We start from the raw sequence: 19567 nt of genomic DNA, 5'->3' as shown, positions 1-19567 counted from the left end.
CTCGACTGTTCCTTCCGTGTATCTCTCTGAGACAAAATGAGCAAGCACGAGTGACGGTGAAAGTCGTATATTGTTTCCACGAGTCTGAGGAATTAGGGTTTGTTGTGTTCTGAGGTTGCCAAAAACGAATCTCTCTGATAAAAGGAGATTCTAGTGGCACTGTGAGCTAGCTAATGCAAAACAAGGCTAACATACGCTAACAGTGTATGCTGTCCAAAAGCGCAGGTCCTGCATGAGGGTACTATAGGAACTACACTACAAAACAAGCTTTGAAAATGAAGTATGAGCTTCAACTGCTTGGAAATTGGGGAACTCAACCAAGTATTCCTTTAGGGATTTGAGTAGCCTGAATAAACCTCAGAGCAAAATGAATGGTCTAGCATGAGATGCTGTCAAGCTAAAGCATGAAGCACTCAGGAGTCCCTTCTAAGTTGACTGCCAACAGAGGCTACCTCAACCTTAATGTGCTTGGGCTCCATTCTATCAAGCTTAGAGTCAAAAGATTTGGACAGGAAAGAGCCTGTGCAACCATACATTTGAGAAACAACTATCTTTGTTTAGCAGCAACTGTGTCACTTAGAGTCCATTCTGTACAATACATAACATGTGAGACCTAAACTCAATCATATGACAAGATAAACTGTGTTGCTTTCTATATTAGCATCGCAATAATCTTGGTAACACTATATACACTGCAAAAATCCATAACAGGAGTTCTCAGCAATCGGAAATGGAGGAAAGTGTTACTATGCTGTGAAACTCTATAAGTGAGGCAAGAGAATGTGAGGCAAGGTAAGGGTCACTTGGGTTCTCCTCTAAAGATGGTTATTCTGGTAAACGTAGCCCTTGATTTTCCTCCTTCACAAATGGGTGGTAACTGCCTGTGAGCTGGTGGAAGGACTGGAAATGTTCTCTCATTTCTAATCAAATCTGGAACGTTCTTTCTGCAAGCATCCTCTATCTAGGTCACCTCTCTCCCATACCTGTGCATCACCAGCCTTTAGACAGTTCCTACATATCTTGATGAAAGGTTCTAGCACAGCATCTGCTAACAAATGGTTGCCCGCGTGGGTATTTTGAAGGAGGGAGCAGAAAGATCAGGAGAATCAGATTCACCATAAATATGCTTTTTCTTTACTCTGACATTTCTGTTCTGCCTCTTTTAAAACTGCTTTGGGTTATGATTTCACAGCTTTTATAAAGGGCAGGCAAGACAAGATATGAGTAAACAAAATACAGAAAATCTCATTGGCAAAAAATGTATCTTTCCTATATGATTCATTCAGGCAGTAATGTTTGCCTGAAAAGATGCAGATGGGCCTAAAGTGTCCCCTGTGAACGTCTGCAATTGGGTAAGTCTCTCTGGAAGGCCCTCATGCTACCTGTGTTCTAGTGGAATGAGCAGGAAAAGTCCAGGAAGACACTAAATAAAAGAGACCACACAACTGATAATAGTAGCTTTAACTGACTTATTGCAAGGTAAGGGAAGGTGACACCACAAGTTACAAACTGATAATCAGAAACACTGAAAACAATGACCCTTTCTAGATAAAACTTCAAAGCTTTGTACATATCCAACTATGTAATATCTTCTCAGCAGACAAGCATGAGGTAATGGCTGAAAAAAGTAAGGACAATTTGAAGGTGTAAATGAAACTCCGTAAGAAAAGCGCCTTTCAACCTCAAAAACGTTAGAGAAGGCCATCTCTCTAGGGAAAGAGAGACACCAAAAGGTTATATGATACTGCAAAAGACGAAGTACTGGAGATGCAAACCTGCACATACTCTAGATAAGGGGGAATAACAGGGCCTGGGTGTAGGGTTGGTGATGCAACAGTAGAGGGGTGGACTCAAGGCACACATATGGTCACTCACATATAGGACTCCAAAGGTCTTAATCTGCCAACATTGTTTTTAGGAACACTTTTCTGTCTGCTAGCCAAGACATTTTCCATCCAATTGAAAAGGAAAGCGAGTCGGTTAAGGCAGTGCATAAATATGAGTAATTAAAATGTCAATGACGTGTAGGGCTTGGAAGAAGCCATTGGCAAATTTGAATTGTGTATTGCTAAAATATAACATTCAGCACTTGATGTCTTATTGTAGGGCTAAATATTTAGGTTTCTGGTCAGCATGTGGCATACAACCATCAGCCAAATGAAAAACCTTTGAAAGTATCTTGCATCACACCGACGAACAGTTGAAAGCATTTTTATCCACCAAAGCAACATTTCAGGGCTTCTGTAAACATCTTTCAAAAGTGTTTCTCAGTTGGCCCACACTGCAGGAAAAGCACAGGCCACAGAGATTAGCACATTTTTCCCACTGTGAAGTGTCAGTGGCAATCTGGAAAAAGTGCTGACAGTCAAGAAACACCACTGTAAGTGTAGACAATGTAGTTCAATTTATTTCTTATTCAGAGCAAAAGAAAAAATGTAATGTTTGGTAGGAAGAGGTTGTTCATTTGTAAGACAGCAAAGGGGTGAAAACAAAAGTAGAAGATGCGACCACTGTTTCCTTTTTGAGCCGAGGGAAGTTGCTAATATGGAAAACTAAAGGCTTGGGAAAGAGTTATATAATTTCTGATCTAACCTGCACCAGTTTAAGAATGAAACTCATAGCGATGGGAGTGACCTGCCCATTCAATGCAGAAAGCTCAAAATGCCCATGCACAATTATTTTTAATATTATGAAATCTTATATAGCTGAACAAAAATGCTTACAGCAGATTAATAGAAAGTGGATTTATAAATTAATGATGATACTGTGACTGCTGCATGTTTTTGAGTAGTTTTCCTTTGTCATTACCTCACGATTTGATGTGTGCTCTTCACTTTCTCATCAGTTTGGTCCAAGTGTATCAGGCTGTCTGTGTTCTGCATCTCTCTCAGACTCCTTCTTCTGAGCCTCGGCCTCAGGCTCTGTCTGCAATACATCTTTTTCATGATCTTCCTGCTGGGAATCTATCTCATGCGTTATTTCCTGTGCATCCGTTTCTCGCACTGTTTCCCGTGCATCTCCCTCAGGCATCATATGTTCTGCATCTCCCTCAGGCACCATATGTTCTGCATCTCCCTCAGACTCCATATGTTCTGCATCTCCCTCAGACTCCATATGTTCTGCATCTCCCTCAGACTCCATATGTTCTGCATCTCCCTCAGACTCCTCGTGCATATCACTCTCAGGAGCAGCCGGTGGCTCATCTAATCTTCTCGCAACCACCTCACGGATCAGTACTGAAATCAGACAAGACATCCATTACTTCTGGTCATATAGCCAAAAGGCCTGGAAAAAAAAATGCACGACCAGACATAAATCAAGAATATTTTCTGCAAAAATTACAAAAACTAACTGCGGTATTTTACATCCTATAAAAAACATCACTTCTGAAGAAGAAAGTTACTTGCCTGTTATGTCAGTTTAACAGAATGGGATTTTCATTAGTCCTATGTTATAACCTTAGAGCCCTCCATAGCGGGCTCTACCAACCATTAAAGGCCCGCTCCAGCGTTAAAGGCCCGAGCCGAAGGCCGGATAATTTAAGATCTACACCGGATAATTCAATATGCAAGTTGATCTATCATGAGGTAGCAAGAGACACTTTACCAATGTTCTCGCAAAACAAAAATACGTTATGAAACCCATAAGAAGAGCTTTGAGAAAAAAAGGAAAAAGTACAAGATTATTATTAGATTATTATTTGTGGCTGATAAAGACAATAAGAGTAATGCACCATTTTTTAAAATGCATGTTTAATCCCAAACGTAGACACCGTTTATTACTTTTAAGCTGGAGTATAAGACTCCAAGATCTTTGATTGTACACTTTGTGTGCACTATGTATTCAGAACACTATGCACGTTTTATTCATGTGTCCTGTGTTTAAATCAACACGAAGGAAATGTATAAAATGGTCTTTTTAAGAAATTAATTATTTAATTTGAAATACATGATAAAAGTTTTATATAATTTGACCTCTGTGAATATTTGTCTGAATTGAACTTTTTAGATGTATTTCAGAAGCTTTCACTTCTTTTTTTTAAAAGAATCACCTTTCTGTGAGAAGGTGAAGCAATAATAATAAGTAATACTTGTTCAATCAGTCCATAAAATGTATGTTAGGACACTGTAACGCTAAGAAGTAAAGTTAACTTCTAAAACTACTTGCTATTCATACAAAAGCAATATTGTTTTACTTTGGCTGGTATGAGAAGATGTTAATTATTTGTACATTGTTATGTGAATTTCTGTTAGGGTGAATTTTGCCTGTGTTTCTCTTTTATGTTAAAATGATATTGACTATCAAGGGGATCTAGGTGGGTGGAGGAGGCAGTATAAATGTGGGAATACAGTCTCTCTTGGTAGAAGGTGATGGCATGGAAAACTAGAACAAAAGGTACAAAATTCCTTATTATGTAGAACCATTCATCTCAGTCGCCCTGAAAAAAAACACCACCTAGGAATCTGATGATGTATTATGTGGTGCTTTCAGAAGAATTATTAAGGAGTGCCAGTGGAACAGAAATATGTCATTACTCAGCAGGGTGCCCATTCCATGGCTTGTATGGGGTAGAGGAAGCAGGAGCAGACTAGCACCAGATGTACAAAGCTGTCTCACATTTGCAAACCTAACACTATGCTAAGTGTAGCCTTCAGAATGCAACACAGAGCATCACAGTGTTTAAAGGCACTTCAATGTTCCAGGATAATCAGCATCAAAATTGGGGGACACTTTGAAATGTCATAGGTCATTTGAAAGCTTCCATTCTTTTAGAGCTGTGATCCTACATAATGAGGCAGACATGATGAGCCTCACTGAACTTTGTGCTATTCTGGGGCAGACTGTTTAGTGCGTGCCACTCAGAGTGTGTGTGAGTGAGGGATTTTCAGTGAAGAATGATTGTTTGGAAGATGTGATGGATTTTGACTAGATGCCAAACGCGTTGTCTCACATCCAAACAGAGTGAGCAGTCAGAGCCATCCCAGCAGCTTTGTCCCAGAAATGAAACTTGCAGCGGAAATGTCAGCCATCATCAAGCCCCATTCTCGCCCACTGCCAGTTCCACACATAAGCTTCAGGACCCATGCACCTGTTCTTAGGTCTCATTTTGATTGGAAAAAGGGAAGTGGAGGCCTGTCTCTAATGAATAGTGATATAGCAGGACTTCAGCCATATATCTGCTTGCACGATCAGAAGAAATGCAAAGTCAGTCTCCTGAAGGCCTCCTTTTTTAGACTCTGAGTCGAATGCTTGCACACAAGGGGGTGATATCTTGAAAACAGATGACACAAGACTGTCATTAATGTTTGCTAGGAAAATGGTTTTCTGTATTCAGGAAAACACACAGCTGTTTAGTACTGCCTATAATGCCTACATCAGGGTCTTAGGAAGGAGGGAGAATTAAGTGGCCCATAGGGTTCAACTGGAATGGCATGCTGGCAATATAAATACTTTAATGTGAGTCTGGAATAATACTATTAGACCCGCAAGTAATTCCTGTTTTTTGGCAGGGCTGATTCACAACAATCTGGTGGAGTGAATTCAATCCCATTGCAAGAGTGATAATACATTCATACAATGATGATGAATCGAACCGCGAGTTACTTAGAGGTTATTATCTAAATCCACCAATAGCCAGAGAATGGCAAATGCCCCTGGTGCAAATCTGCACCTTCAGTGGGCTCGGAATCAGAAGTGTTAAGCACAGGCCCAGTCTAATGCCTAAGTGAGCATTGGGGGCATGGGAGAAGGAGAGGCGTTGGCTGGCACCCAGTTCTGAAAAACCACTCAGCCCTTTATGTCATAAATCTCAGGAACCATCTTTGAGAGTCCCTGGAACCAGGGATCTTATACCAGGCGACTGTAGGCTGAAGCATAACATTTTGTACAGACAGCAACTATGCAAAGGGGGGAGCACTCCTAATACTGGTCCTGCTGCAGCAAGGCAACAATTGTTTCCGAAACAAAAGCCAAGCAGTTGGATCTGTCACCAATATTCCTTTATTTGAGGGATAAATCCCCGATACACCCTCACCTCACTCCACCAACCATGTGGTGGAGAAGGTCACATCTGGTGCCACTCCTCTCCCCAAAATTATGTGTTCTAATTTTCATGGGAATGGAGTACATATTTAAACATAATACCTAGCAGTTTGCTAAGTAATCAGGAAGTTCTGCATAGTAATTAATGTTGCAGGACGGCACGACAGGTCCAGTAACCATATTTTTCAATGTTATTACATTGAAGCTCTACTACAACCTGGTTAGCATGGTGCTTTCAGCATAGAGCTCTGACAGGTTCACTGAGGAGTGGGAAGGTAGATCTCCTCCCTGAACTGCTACCATTACCCAAAGACAGCACTGTGGACAGTGCAGCTCTTCCCTTAAATCAATGCAGATAGATGGAGAAACCTGGAAGGGCGTGCCATCTGACTACAAGGGGACTCTTCCCTTCCGCTCTTGTGTGCGCTGGATTGTCGCGTACTCTCAAAGGATGTCAGGAAATTTAAGAAATGCAGGCGTTACAGAATCATTAAACTAGCTGAGAGCCCGTAATCATTTTCATATCATAATTGTTCTAAAGCAATGGCTCTTAACCTTATTATTTCTGAGGACCCCCACTTAATCATTACGGGAGCCCCCACTGAAAAATATTGGAGTCCAGGGACTCCCATTGAGTCATTTCTGGAAACTGTGGACCCTGGCCTAACCAGTTGGGATGATTTGAACCACAAAATAATGCACATCAAAAATACAAAAACAGGCAATCATCAACCAAATAAACAAATGGTTAAATATTTTATTCAATTCACAAATATTTTTTAAAAATCAAAATTGTCATTTTCAAAAGGAAGGTTGGAGACTTTCTAAATTCAATTGAGTCCTCTCATTGTCCATACTACATTCTGTTTAAAACACTTTCACTGCTTCAGCAAATCAATCTGAGGCTACTAACTTAATTTTTACCTTCCAATTTCAAATTTCTTCAGATTTGCAGAAGATTTTAAAATTTGCAATTGTATATTTTGCTTCCTTATTTATGTATACTTTATTAATCTGTTAATATTATTTAATTTTCTAAGCTATTTGCGGACCACCGATTAGGAATTGTGGATCTCCCAAGATCACAGGTTAAGAACCATTCTTCTTAAGCAGGTTGAACAACATTTGGTGTGACATTATAATGCTTGAATTTGCTTAACAACTTTAGGCTTATTCTGTGGCTAGGACGAATGGGCTGCTAGCTCAATTAGGGTGCTTGATGTTTTATCACAAATTATCTGGCCAGAAATACTAGCAGCTGGGCCTGTGAAGAAGCTAGATTTCACCTGACTGAAAGGAGTGGCATGCACTTGTTACTGAGACTGTCCTTAGTTGAGACCGATGACTGTTGTAACTGCAGAGGTTCTTAAACCGCTCACACAAAGATTCTCATTTTATAGCACCATCTTGTCCAGTTTTTGGCACTATCTTAGTTTATCAATCAGGGGTGCTGATTACATTAATGCATTTAACCGGAGACTGAAATCTAGAAAAACAAGAGGTAATTTTCTCTCCACCAGGCCTACACAGCCCAAATATCATACAATCCTGCACAGGACAAACATACACAAGTGCAGCTTACAGCCAAAAGATTTTTAAAGTGGGTGTGATGCTGACATGGGTAGTCAGAATGGTTTTACTGTCTTCCTCTGCAGAAAATTCCAGCTGGTGATGAGGAAAGACCCTGCCGTGGAATGGTATTGACTGGCACAACCCAAAAAAACACACTTCAAGCTCATAGCCATATGAGATTTACATGAAGGCAGTGCCCTAACTCTAAATAAACTTAGTAAGCCAGATGGTCATTACGTGGTACTATATTCTGCAATGGTATTTCCTCACACGCCACAGGGACAAGAACTCATGCAGAGCATGTATACTGAAGTAGGCAAGTCAATTATTGTAACTGCCCGAGATCTAGGCACCCTCGAAGTCATACATGGAGTAAATAGGTGAAGTTACAAACAGGAAAACTGGATGACAGTGATGTAGCTCAGATTTCATCTGGAGTCAGGCATTACTTTATTTTTTGTGCTTCAGACAGACTGCATTTAAAATGACGCAGATTTTGGTGCAAGTGGCAAACAGATGGCACATAAAAGACATGAAATGAGGCCTGGTAAATGCTTTCAGTCTGAAATGCTTGTGCTGAATTAACATGTGTTTTTGCATTTTAGAGAAAACTCGTGATTTCAGTGGCTATTTTAGCTTTGAGGATAATCATAGAATGTGTGTTCTCTCTTCCCAGCTCTTTTCCCTTATAAATTACACTCCCTGTTACCAGTCTCAAGAGACTTTGGCTTTGTTGCAGATTTAGATAAATACATATTCAGTCCATAACACATCTTTTTATAATATGTATTAAATTAACCATGCACCAGCACTACACTTGGGGCTTAAGCATTTTGCATGAAAAGCTATCTAAAACATTAGAGCATGTTGCTATGAGTATGTATTAACTGTTCGCGCTTTGAAAATTTGCACTGGTGCATGTTTTATGCTATGTTGTACATTGCACATTTTTGCATGTTGTGCACAAATAATAGAAAAGCTGCTTTAAACGAATAGCTTTTGCTAGGTAAATAAATAATACAAGGTATTAACCCCTTCCCCGCTCATGAAGGAACCGCTCCGTCATGAGCCACGGTTGCCGTGTGCTCATGACGGAGCGGTTCCGTCATGCCACGACCGTTGGCGGCCGCTCCGCCCACGCGGCGCTGTTTCCCCGCCTGTGCGGGGGGACAACGCAACTGGGCGGAGTCATGACGGAACAGCTTCGTCATGAGCACAGCTCAACCGTGGCTCATGACGGAGTGGCTCCGTCATGAGCACAGCGCCACCGCGCTGCCCCCCCGCACCCCCCAGCGCTGCGGCGGAATTCCCGCCGCAGCGAAAGGGTTAATATGGGGGAGGTAAACAAAATGGGTTCTATTTCGTAAATTAATACTATTTTTGTGTTTGTTTTATATTTGGGCCTAAGATAAAATGGTTGCCTGTGAATCCAGCAAGTCTGTGAAATTATATTGAATGGGAGAGCATATGCAGAAAACAGCTACATACTGCCAAGTGCCTCAAGTGAAGACCTAGTTCAAGTACACCGTAAACTTTAAATTCTTGTAGTCCTGCCAATGTACCAGTGTTTGTGGAATGTGCTTATCCTGCGTGCGATGTCACAGGAAGGAGGAAACTGGACTGAAACATTTTTTCCTATTAAATGTTGCTGAAATATATGATTGTATTATAGCCTTAAAGCCCGCCGTAGCGGGCTATATCAGCTATTAAAGGCCCGCTGCAGCGTTAAAGGCCCGAGCCAAAGACGAGGGACTTTAACAAATCAGAGGGACTTTAAAAGCTGTAATAGCCCTGCTACGAAGGGCTATAAGGCTATTAGAATATTCTGCCACTAGGGGGCAGAATGTTCTAACAAATAAAACAAAGCCTTCAGGGAGCGCGAGGGGATTCAAATCCCCTCAGGCTCCCTGAAGCCTATGTTCACAGCCAGAGCTGTGAACAAAGAAGCATTGGAATGTTGGAGCTCCGGGCTTATACCAGCCATTATAAGCCCAGAGCACTCCATTGTTTTCAATGAGCATCCAACATTCCAATGTTCTAATATTGTTTCAGATTTAGAGAAACTCGCACTGTGATTGGTTACCATAGATGACATGAGGGTCTCACCAACCTGTTTTCATTGGCAAATCCAACCCATACCAGTTTTAACAAAAGAAGCGTTAATGATTATTAGAACATTGGAATGTTGGAAGCTCCATTGAAAACAATGGAGCGCTCCGGGCTTATAATGGCTGGTATAAACCCGAAGCACCAACATTCCAATGTGTCTTTGTTCACAGCTCTGGCTGTGAACAAAGACTTCAGGGAGCCTGAGGGGATTTCAATCCCCTCGCTCTCCCTGAAGGCTTTGTTTTGTTAGAACATTCTGCCCTCTAGTGGCAGAATGTTCTAATAGCCTTACAGCCCTTCGTAGCAGGGCTATACCGGCTTTTAAAGTCCCTCTGCTTTGTTAAAGTCCCTCGCCTTCGGCTCGGGCCTTCAACGCTGCAGCGGGCCTTTAACAGCCGGTATAGCCCGCTACGGCGGGCTATAAGGCTATATTAGTGTAGTCTGCCAAGAATTAGAGTATAAATAATGACCCCATAGGGGGTGTGTCAGCCTTAAGCCTTAGCTTTAGGAGAGAGGAGAGGGAGCAGATGAGCCCAGACATCATATGGGTTAGGTACGTGATCGTTGCGGGTGCAGCCTGGGTGGAGATTGCGTCCGAGGAGAGACAGAGGAAGGTGGGGGCCTTTTGCTCATATTTTTTCAGAGAGTCCTTGCACGTCATATTTTTTGCAAGGCAGATCACATTGCTCTGTGGTCTTGTGAAGGGCGGGCTGTCTTGCTCCTTGTGTAGCTCAGAGTGGCAGAGATGAACAGACCAGAGCAGAAGGTAGATTTAAAATGCTAAAACTTAAAGTTTATGCTTTGACGAATTCATTCGTTTTGTATTTGTCCTATGCATTTATTTTTCTTTATGGGAGATTTTTGTCATTTATTAATTATTGATTAGCCTTGCAAGACTCACTCTTTTCTTAGTAACTCTTTAAGAGTTTTGACTGACATTTTGTGCCACATTTTCTTTTCTACATGTGATGCATTATATGCAGACTCTAATATGTTCTGTATTAATTCTATTTTCCTATTTTCAATTCTCTAACCCAGTGTTTCCCAAACTGTGGTCCGCGGACCCCCAGGGGTCCGTGATACATTCCTAGGGGGTCCGCAGGAAGCAGTTTTAAAAGCATTGCAAAGTATCTTGTACAATTAGCAGTTTTCAAACAACAATAAAAGTGTCAAGATAACGCCAGTGATTAATGTACCTGCTGGAGGGAGATGAGTTTTGTCCAGTGGCAGCTTTGAATTATCTAATGTTGCACAGAGGGTTAATATGCCTACTGCAAAGAAAGTGTACCATGCATTTAAAAAAAAAAAAAGTATTTTATGGGCATAGTTCAGTGGCTTACTGCTTTTTGTCACAGAGATTCTTTTGTTACTGTGCAGTTTTTATAAGTGACAATCGTAATCTAGCACAGTGACCTATAAATTGTCAAAAAGCTGCTTGCAAACTGCAAGGTACAAGTTAGTGACTTATGTTTTTTCCCAGTCTTTCATTATCCTGATGCTGCTAAAACGGTTTATTTAGGTAGAATTACATTTATATTGTTAAAGTCAACGCTAACCACTGTGTTATGTTCTGAATTCTGAGTTGGTGCTTCTCCAGACTAAGCACTCTTTAATAATGCCTACAAGTATGAATGACATGGGAATTCTACACCTTGTAGTCAGCTTTGCCTTATGTAACATTTTCTATACACTGATTTACATGTATGAGTCGCTGTCTCTATATGTGTGTGTGATGTAAAATGCTCTGACATCCTACAATGGTATGAGAGATGCTATAAAAAATAAAATACATGTGACAGAGGGGCTATGGAGAGATACAGGCAATGTTGGAGGGTGATAGTGGGGGAATCATTGAAGAACCCCAAAAAAGATGGTTGTATCCTTGTGCATAGTAAGGTCCGCTACTTCAGAAACGCAGGGTTGCACCAAAACTTTACAAGAATATGGTGTAGCCCTGTGTTTCCCCTGCGTTGGAGCGACACTCAACAGTGTAGCGCCAATGCAGGCACCCTTGCACCATAGTGCAAGGGTGTCTGCATGCAGGGGAAGATTGTTTATGTACAGGAAAGGCCCCCTTCCTGCCCATAAACAATCTTGAAATGCTGTATTGTCACTTCTATATGTGCTGCTTAATTCAGCACACATGGAAGTTACAAAGTGTAATTTTTTAAAAAGATTATTTAAGTGCAGGAACGGTCACCTTCCTGAACATAAACAATCAAAGGTGGTTTGCATAAACAAGGAGAAATAAAGCATTTCTCCTTGTTTCGCCAAGTTAAGACCAGGTTTTCCCTGGTCTTAATTTTGGCTCTGCCTCCCATTTAAGCTGCCCTTGTAAATAGGGGGCAGCGTCAAAATCAATAGGTGTTGCGGTGGAACGCCCACCGCAACACCCACTGCCCACCCCTTTCACTCGAAGCATTGGGTGGAAGGGGGTCTTATTTACAAGGCACTGTTAAGCCAAGTAATGGGCCAGATGTACGACCTTTTTGCGGCCGCAAACGGGAGATCCTCCCGTTTGTGGTTGCAAACAAGGGTAATAGCATGTACAAATGCTATTCTGCGAGTCAGTGACTCTCAAAATAGCATTTGCGACTCTCGCTATTAGGAAGGGGCATTCCTTCCTAATAGCGACTCGAACTATTTCATGTACTGGTAAACCACTCGCAAAGGGGAAGGGGTCTCCAGGGGACCCCTTTTTGAGTATGTGGGAAAATATTTTTTAAGAGATGCCCTAAATAAAATGAAACTGAAAAGTTTAATTTTTCTTTTTTTAAATGCATCCCGTTTTTCTTTAAGGAAAACGGGCTACATTTGAAAAAAAAACTACTTAATTAAAAAAGCAGTCACAGACATGGTGGTCTGCTGACCCCAGCAGGCCACCATCCCTGTGAATGCTAGCCAGTCCTAAAGGGGTCGCAAATTGCGCCTGCTTCATTAATATTAATGAAGCATGCAGTTTGTATCCCCATTGGGAATCACAAACAGTGTCTGTTGTGCATTCCAATTAGCGAGTCGCAAATGCGAAGCAATTTGTGACTCGCTAATTGACGGGTCGCACATCTTGCCCTAAGTGGCTTAACGCTGCCTTGTAAATAAGGCGAAGCCCCTATCGCCACAGGAATATTGCAAAAAGTGTTTTCCATGGTGATAGGGGCTTGTAAATATGCCCCTAAAATCCTTAGTAAATCAATTATTTGTTTTCTGTGCACACATGTGTTTATTTTTTCCGAATTACTGTTTTAATGTTTGAAATTTAAATCCTACAAATTGCTTGGGGGTCCGCGGCTTCCAGTGGTGACTCAATGGGGGTCCTCTGGAGTCAGAAGTTTGGGAACCACTGCTCTAACCTGATTGATATTTGACTAATGAATAAAGGGTCAGAAAACTTTAACTTTTAACTAGAAAATAAAACCCTTTAAAAATACTCACAACTCTCTTTATTGGCTTAAATATTAAATGCATTTTTGATTTTTCATGTTTACGTAAAGTCTCCTGAAGGTAATATACAGTGGCAAGGGTCCAGTACCTTTAAAGCGGCAAATTAGAGGTAAATGAGGTTTTGCATTGAAAAATTACCGTGAAATTACCGCTGCATCAACAAGAATGTTGAAGGTCTTAGCCTTTTAGGCTGGGTGCTGTGATGAAGAAAAGAACTGTGGTATCAAGGGAGTTTAGGTCAGGGAATTTGACTTAAAAGGTAATGTTCCAAGTTACTCATGTTCAGTACCCGTCAACGACCTGACAGAGTTTAGAAGTATAATTATCGTCTGTCTATAGAACACTACTTGAGAATTATCCTATGAAACCTACACACACACATACTTACCTTCTCATGGCAGCTTCCTACATATTACAGAGGAGCCAAAGAAAGAGCAAAAGACGTTAAAGAGTGGTTCCTTCATCCCCTTACAGTGTCTTGGATGATTTTCATGTCAGAACAATTCTATTGACGGCATATTCAGTGGGATAGCAGTGTACACACCTCCAATCTCAGGCCTCATTAAAAGCATGAAATAGCATTTTTCTCCCAATTAGGAACCTGGTTGCTGACCCTCACAAAACTTCATGAACTAGTCACAATATTTCACAAATTAAAGTTCTGTAACACTTTGGGCCAGATGTAGAACCCTTTTTTGCAGCCGCAAACGGGAGATCGGCCCGTTTGCTACCGCAGAAAAGGTTCGAGGCATGTACAAATGCTTTTTTGTGAGTCACTGACATGCAAAATAGCATTTGCGACTCTCGCTAATAGGAAGGGGCGTCCCTTCCTAATAGCGAGTCACCATGCCATGTACTGTTGTTTTGCGACCGCATTTGTGGCCGCAAAACACTTGCAGTTTATCATCTACTTCGAGTAGGTGGCAAACCACTCGCAAACGGGAAGGGGTCCAGGGTGCCAACATGTGGTGCCCTACCCAAACATCCATGCACTGTGTGATGGTGCATGAATGTTTGAAAACTGCTCTTTTGCATTGCGACTTGTGCTGCGGGCAAGGGTGCATGTGATTCCTGTCGCATAGTTCATGGTTGTTTGGGGGGTACCACATGTGCCCCCCAACCGGGCCCATAGCAGAGGCCCACGGGGGATGGGGGCCCTACTAGACGCCCCAAAGTCGAATTCTGTCATCCTTTACATGGCGGTCGGAACACCATGTTAAGGCAGAGGGAAGAGGTCCAACAACGACATCGTAATAAGGTCCTAAGATTTGGTGTGTGTCTTTTTGAGGCACACACATACTCCCTGTTCCTTTATCTCAGAGTGAGGGTGTTTTCAGTGTTTAGAACAAAACTGCAACCAAAGTATTAATTTCCCCGAGTATACTATGGTCAAAACGTTATTCCATACCAACACCACAGTAGTTCCATTTAATAACTAGGGAGAAAGCCAGGCTACAATGTGCAAACGTATAGCATCCATGTGGTTCTGTAACTGGACTTCTAAAATATTCCTCAGAAGTTACTTAAGGATTGAAATCATTGTACTCTGACTGTTATTTTCTCGATTAAAAAGGGTGGCTCCACGTCCATCCTATTCAATTCAGAATGTTTAGGGTACTGACATCACCAAACTCAATGAAGACTGTTTAAAATATGCGCAGTAACCAACGCTAGATTTCCTGCATATTCTTTAATGACTAACTCTGGAAGGGGTCAGCTGTGGTTTCCATTGACTTGACTTTGCTATCAAACGTTGAAGAGCTTCCACTGGGAAGTTAAGTAAATCAAGGAGAGCTACATTGACATTCCTCCTGCCCTTACTGTTTTGGGGTTATCCTGAAAAGGTTTTTATGAAGATAAACACAACTTATTGTAGAGTATTACTTTGCTGCTATTAGAGATTTAAAGATACTAAATGTGCTTGCATTCCTTGAAACTTAACATTCTATTGCACCAATACATTTTTTTTCATTGTGTAAAGGTTTGCTGCACAATGGGAAGCAGGCATTAAAGGCAGCCCTAATCTCTGGGGGTATTTCTCTCTACTTCCTTTCTAGTGATTGATTTGATTCTTCGAAATTCCAATTTCAACAGAAAAGCAGAGCACTATGTGAGTCTGCACCTTGTCCAAGGGCAATGGTATGTAGATTCTTCCTCCATGTTTATGAGAACAGTTCTCAAAGGAATTCTGAGTCCCCACCACTAGAGCAGAACCACAGTACTTGAATTGAGGAAATTAAATTAGTAGGAGTCAGCAGTTTGAGAACTTTCCTCATTAAGGCCCACATGCATCAAAGCAAAAACCAGTCGCAAACGGGCAGATTCTCAGAATCTGCCCCTTTGCGACTGGGATTTTTGCATTTGGGATGCATCATCCCAAATGCAAAAATCGCAATTTAAGGAATCTCTAAATTGCGATTCCTTAAATTGCTATTGCATTTAAGGAATCCCAAATTGAGATTCCTTAAATGCAATGCATGAAAGTTAAAAAATTAGCGATTTCGCTAATAGGGGGAGCAAATTACCATGGAGTTGAACTTCATGGTAATTTGCAAAAACTTTGAAAAATGCACTAAAGTGCATTTTTCAAAGTTCTATTTTACACACACACATGCCCTTGGGGCATGTGTGTGTGCAAGATGTATTCATATGCAGATTTCAGGGGTGCAACAGGGTGTCTTTTTGACACCCTGGCACCCTTGAAATAGCATGAGCAATTTGCGATTCTCTAATTGAGATTAGCAAATTGAGAAAGTCTTCCCATTCATTCCTATGGGCCTCTAGACCGATAGGAATCAATGGGGAGGTATTCCTTAATTGCGACTCGCAATTTGCGAGTAGCAATTAAGGAATGTTTAGAAATCGCTATTTTGTAAGCGATTTCTACATGCATAGCCTTTTGCTATTCCTTATTAGCGAATCCTTATTTTTCGCTATTAAGGAATCGCAAATGGCATTGTTGATGCATGTGCCAGTAAGTGGTGCAGGGATATTGGGCATATTCGGTTTAATGGTAGCAAGACAAGCCAACAAGATCATATGGGGATAGGATCAAGTTAGGAAAATATTTGTTTAAAAAGTCATCAGGATTTTTCAATCAAAGATAAGTTGCAACATATGCCATTTGTTGTGTGCCACTGAGCCTGTCCCATTTAAATATGATGGAGTATGTAGTGGATTACATCTGAACACGAGGAATAGCGCATATAGAAATATGAAATGCTAGCTAGACCTTCTAAGGGACAGATATCAAACACTGTGTAAAAATAAACTCTGGGATGGACCTATACTCACTCTTTAGAGAACCTTTCAGATGAGGGATATCTGACTGGTGAGCCAAACTAGGGTTCATGGATCTCATGGTTTGTTCACTCCTTCAGTCAACCTTGGGCACTTACACCTTCAGGTTAGGTGAAAGAACTCTGTGACTAAGCGCAGTGCATTTACAGGGTCTTCAGTGTTTTTGGGTAGGCTATATGCTGGTTGAAGTCTTAGAGTTTGATTTAGAGGAGAGATATAATGGAGGATATGGCAGAAATTGTGAATTCCCTGCTCAAATCTCTGGCAGGGTATTAAGCAAATCCTAGTTGGCAGTGTAACTGACAATTTTAGTGTCCCCAAGGTGACTGACCTATATTTAGCTCTATCACTATCTCAACAAGGACCAAATTGACTGCGCCAGATGGGACATTGTGCTGAACAGCCACTACATCAAGGGTGAGTGACATACCCTATCAAGGCAACTGTATGGCATGGGCAGTGAAGTCCCAATGTGGAGGTACATTCCCTTATGCTAGCAGTATTTCCAGCATCATTCAATAATTTGGTGGATTTTCCAGCAAAATATTTCTCCATCAAACTTGATCCTCCAATGGCAGATTTAGCCACTTTTGTGCTGAAATGTCTGATGCCCAGAAGATAGTCCTAAATATCATGGATTTTTAAGCATCACTTTGATGAAAGTTGCAAGTTTGTAAATATGGTGATGGAGAGCAACATTTAATTAAGCTGGTGGTAATAATCTGCATAGTGGCAATTTTAAGGCACAGCCTATGAAAAAGATATGGAAAAGATTAAGTGAGTATATTATATATTTATTTATTTTCCAATCAACCTACCAATCAGTCATAGCACTTATAATACACTAACTACGCAAAAGGTCTCTTGGCATGGGTCACCAAATCACCTAGAGTAATATTGCCTTGAGGACCTTCCTAAAAAAGATCAGGTTGGCCATTCCTTTTATATTCAATAGCAGGGAATTCCAAAACTCTAAAAAACGTGTGGATTCTAACTCATTACATTTGTTCTGAAAAGGTACCAGGAGATTTTCTTTTCCAAGTAACTAGGAGCTAACTAAATGGTGTATTTAAACATAATGCAGAACAATCTGCATTAAATATGAGAGGCTATGTTTCTTTTTTAATATGACACATTTCTTCTGATCCTTTTCTTGACATGTTTGCTTTGCACATCAATATGAGAATCATCAACTCCGATTTCTCCCTTCTGCTAAATGTGAGTCTTGTACATCAGTGTACAAAATATACACATCAATTGTGCTTATGGATGTACTATATCAAGATGGATTTTCATTCAAAATGTTCAAACAATACTGCATTTAACAAACTTGGCGTTCCCGCTTAGAAGTACAAAAAAATACTACAATTGATCTCTGTACATTGGCTTCTCTAAATATTATGTGAGACTTACAGTCAAGCATAGTTCTTCCCAGAATGCTCTTCTCCATGGTTTTTTCCACTTTTGTCATCAGCCATGGAATGAATCCTGTCTCCACATCTGGAATATATAGATTCACAATTATTTTCAAGAAAAAATTGCTTTGCTTTTTTCCAAGTTAGGTTCTTGGAAACACTGGTCCAAGGAGCAGCATTTTTGTATCTCTTACCTGCCTTGCAAATCCTCTATTTTTGCCCCCTCATTTGACTTCCATTTACTCCAAATCTCAATAGCATAGCTATAGCCTCTCTGTAGACTAACTATTTATTTCAAAATGTTAAGATTTATCTCAAGACCCACATGTCTGCAAGTCCTGATAAACAGTGTTTTACCAACCAGAGTGCCCAGCAGCCCACTGCACCTCCCATCACACTCTCCTTGGTCACTGATATCCCACATCATTTCACATCGCAAGTCCATCAAGTTACAATAACAATCTTTTTCCTCAGAGGCCATCTTGCACAGCAACGTAGGTTGGAATTAGCCTTCATTCCCAATAATTACCAGTGACTACCGGCAAAGCAGAAACACTCTACACAGAGGCCAACCATCAATTTCGGTTTGGTGGCTGGTAATAAGTTGCAGAAGTAGTACAAACACTGCTAAAGAGGGGGTACCTCTGTAGAGGTGTTATTACACAGTAAACACCAGTAAATTGTACCACCATAATACCCAAACAAAATTAAAAGGTATATCATACATGCAGCTCGCAAGTATAAACTCTGTAACCTAGATAGGTGAATTCAGCTCTAGTGCAGAATATTTACTCAGCACTCCCCGAATCATTAATGATGTTATTATCTGTTTTCAAATGTATGCAAAAACATTAAAGCTTGATAAACCATAACATCAAAAGATAATTTCGGGGGTTGTCAGGGTGAACCACTGAAGTCACTAAACTAACCTGAGCTCAACGCCCTGGTAGGTACGGCATAGAGCAGGTATAACTTGGAGGCTATATATGAAGTATTTATGTAGTAACAAAAAACAGTAATAAAGTCAAAACACAACATAAGAAAAATACCAAATCAATTTAGAAGAACAAAGTATCTTCTCATATATTAAATAACACCAAAATGACAGAAATCTAATAAGGGGAACGGGAGATACGAATTTTTAAAGTTTTAAATAAAAATAGCACCAAACAGCAGTAAGTGCCTATCGTGGTCAGCCGGTCACGGCATAGCGGGACCCTAGGCGCGATTTGAGGCTGACCTCTGTGGCAGGCAGTTCGGATACAGAAACTAGGTTCAATCAGTTCAGACGTTTTACCTTGGGGCTTAGCCTCAAAAACTGAAATTCAAAATCTTCAGCATGGCAAGGCAGCAGGCTGTAGCTGAAGAAGCCAGATAACCGTTGGTGATGAGGTTCCGGTGAAGCTGTTGGTTCTTGACAGAAAAGTCCAGAGTGGGGGAAGTTGGAATTTTTTGCCCAGGAACGGACCCGCGCCAGCTGGCTACTTTTGTCGTCTTTGCTAGGTCAAGATTTCTTCATTCACTTAGTCACTCTTTTGAGGCTCATATTTCTCTGGCAGGGCAAGGGTGAAGGCTGTAGCCAAAGAGGGGTCCACGAAACCAGATACCAACTCCACAAAGTCCAGCTGATGAGGATTTGCTGTTGCGAAAAAGCTCAGAGTGGAGGTAACATGAATCTTTAGCACAGT

General features: G+C 41.0%; 1 protein-coding gene across 2 annotated transcripts in view; it reads right to left on the bottom strand.

Moving 5' to 3' along the window:
• Positions 1-19567, bottom strand: part of RSPH3 (radial spoke head 3) — a 141980-nt gene that overhangs the window by 19691 nt on the left and 102722 nt on the right. For both annotated transcript variants that reach the window (XM_085612147.1, XM_085612146.1), the window contains exons 7-8: positions 17878-17964; positions 2809-3236 (exon numbers count right to left, since the gene is read on the bottom strand). In XM_085612147.1, the coding sequence (XP_085468273.1) occupies positions 2842-3236; positions 17878-17964 (482 nt within the window). In that variant the 3' untranslated portion in view covers positions 2809-2841. The remainder of the gene's footprint in view (positions 1-2808; positions 3237-17877; positions 17965-19567) is intronic.

Source organism: Triturus cristatus, chromosome 6, assembly GCF_964204655.1.
Source record: "Triturus cristatus chromosome 6, aTriCri1.1, whole genome shotgun sequence".
In the NCBI taxonomy this organism is placed as follows: Eukaryota; Metazoa; Chordata; class Amphibia; order Caudata; family Salamandridae; genus Triturus; species Triturus cristatus.
The sequence above is the reverse complement of the archived record's forward strand: the minus strand, read 5'-3'. Positions and strand labels throughout refer to the sequence as shown.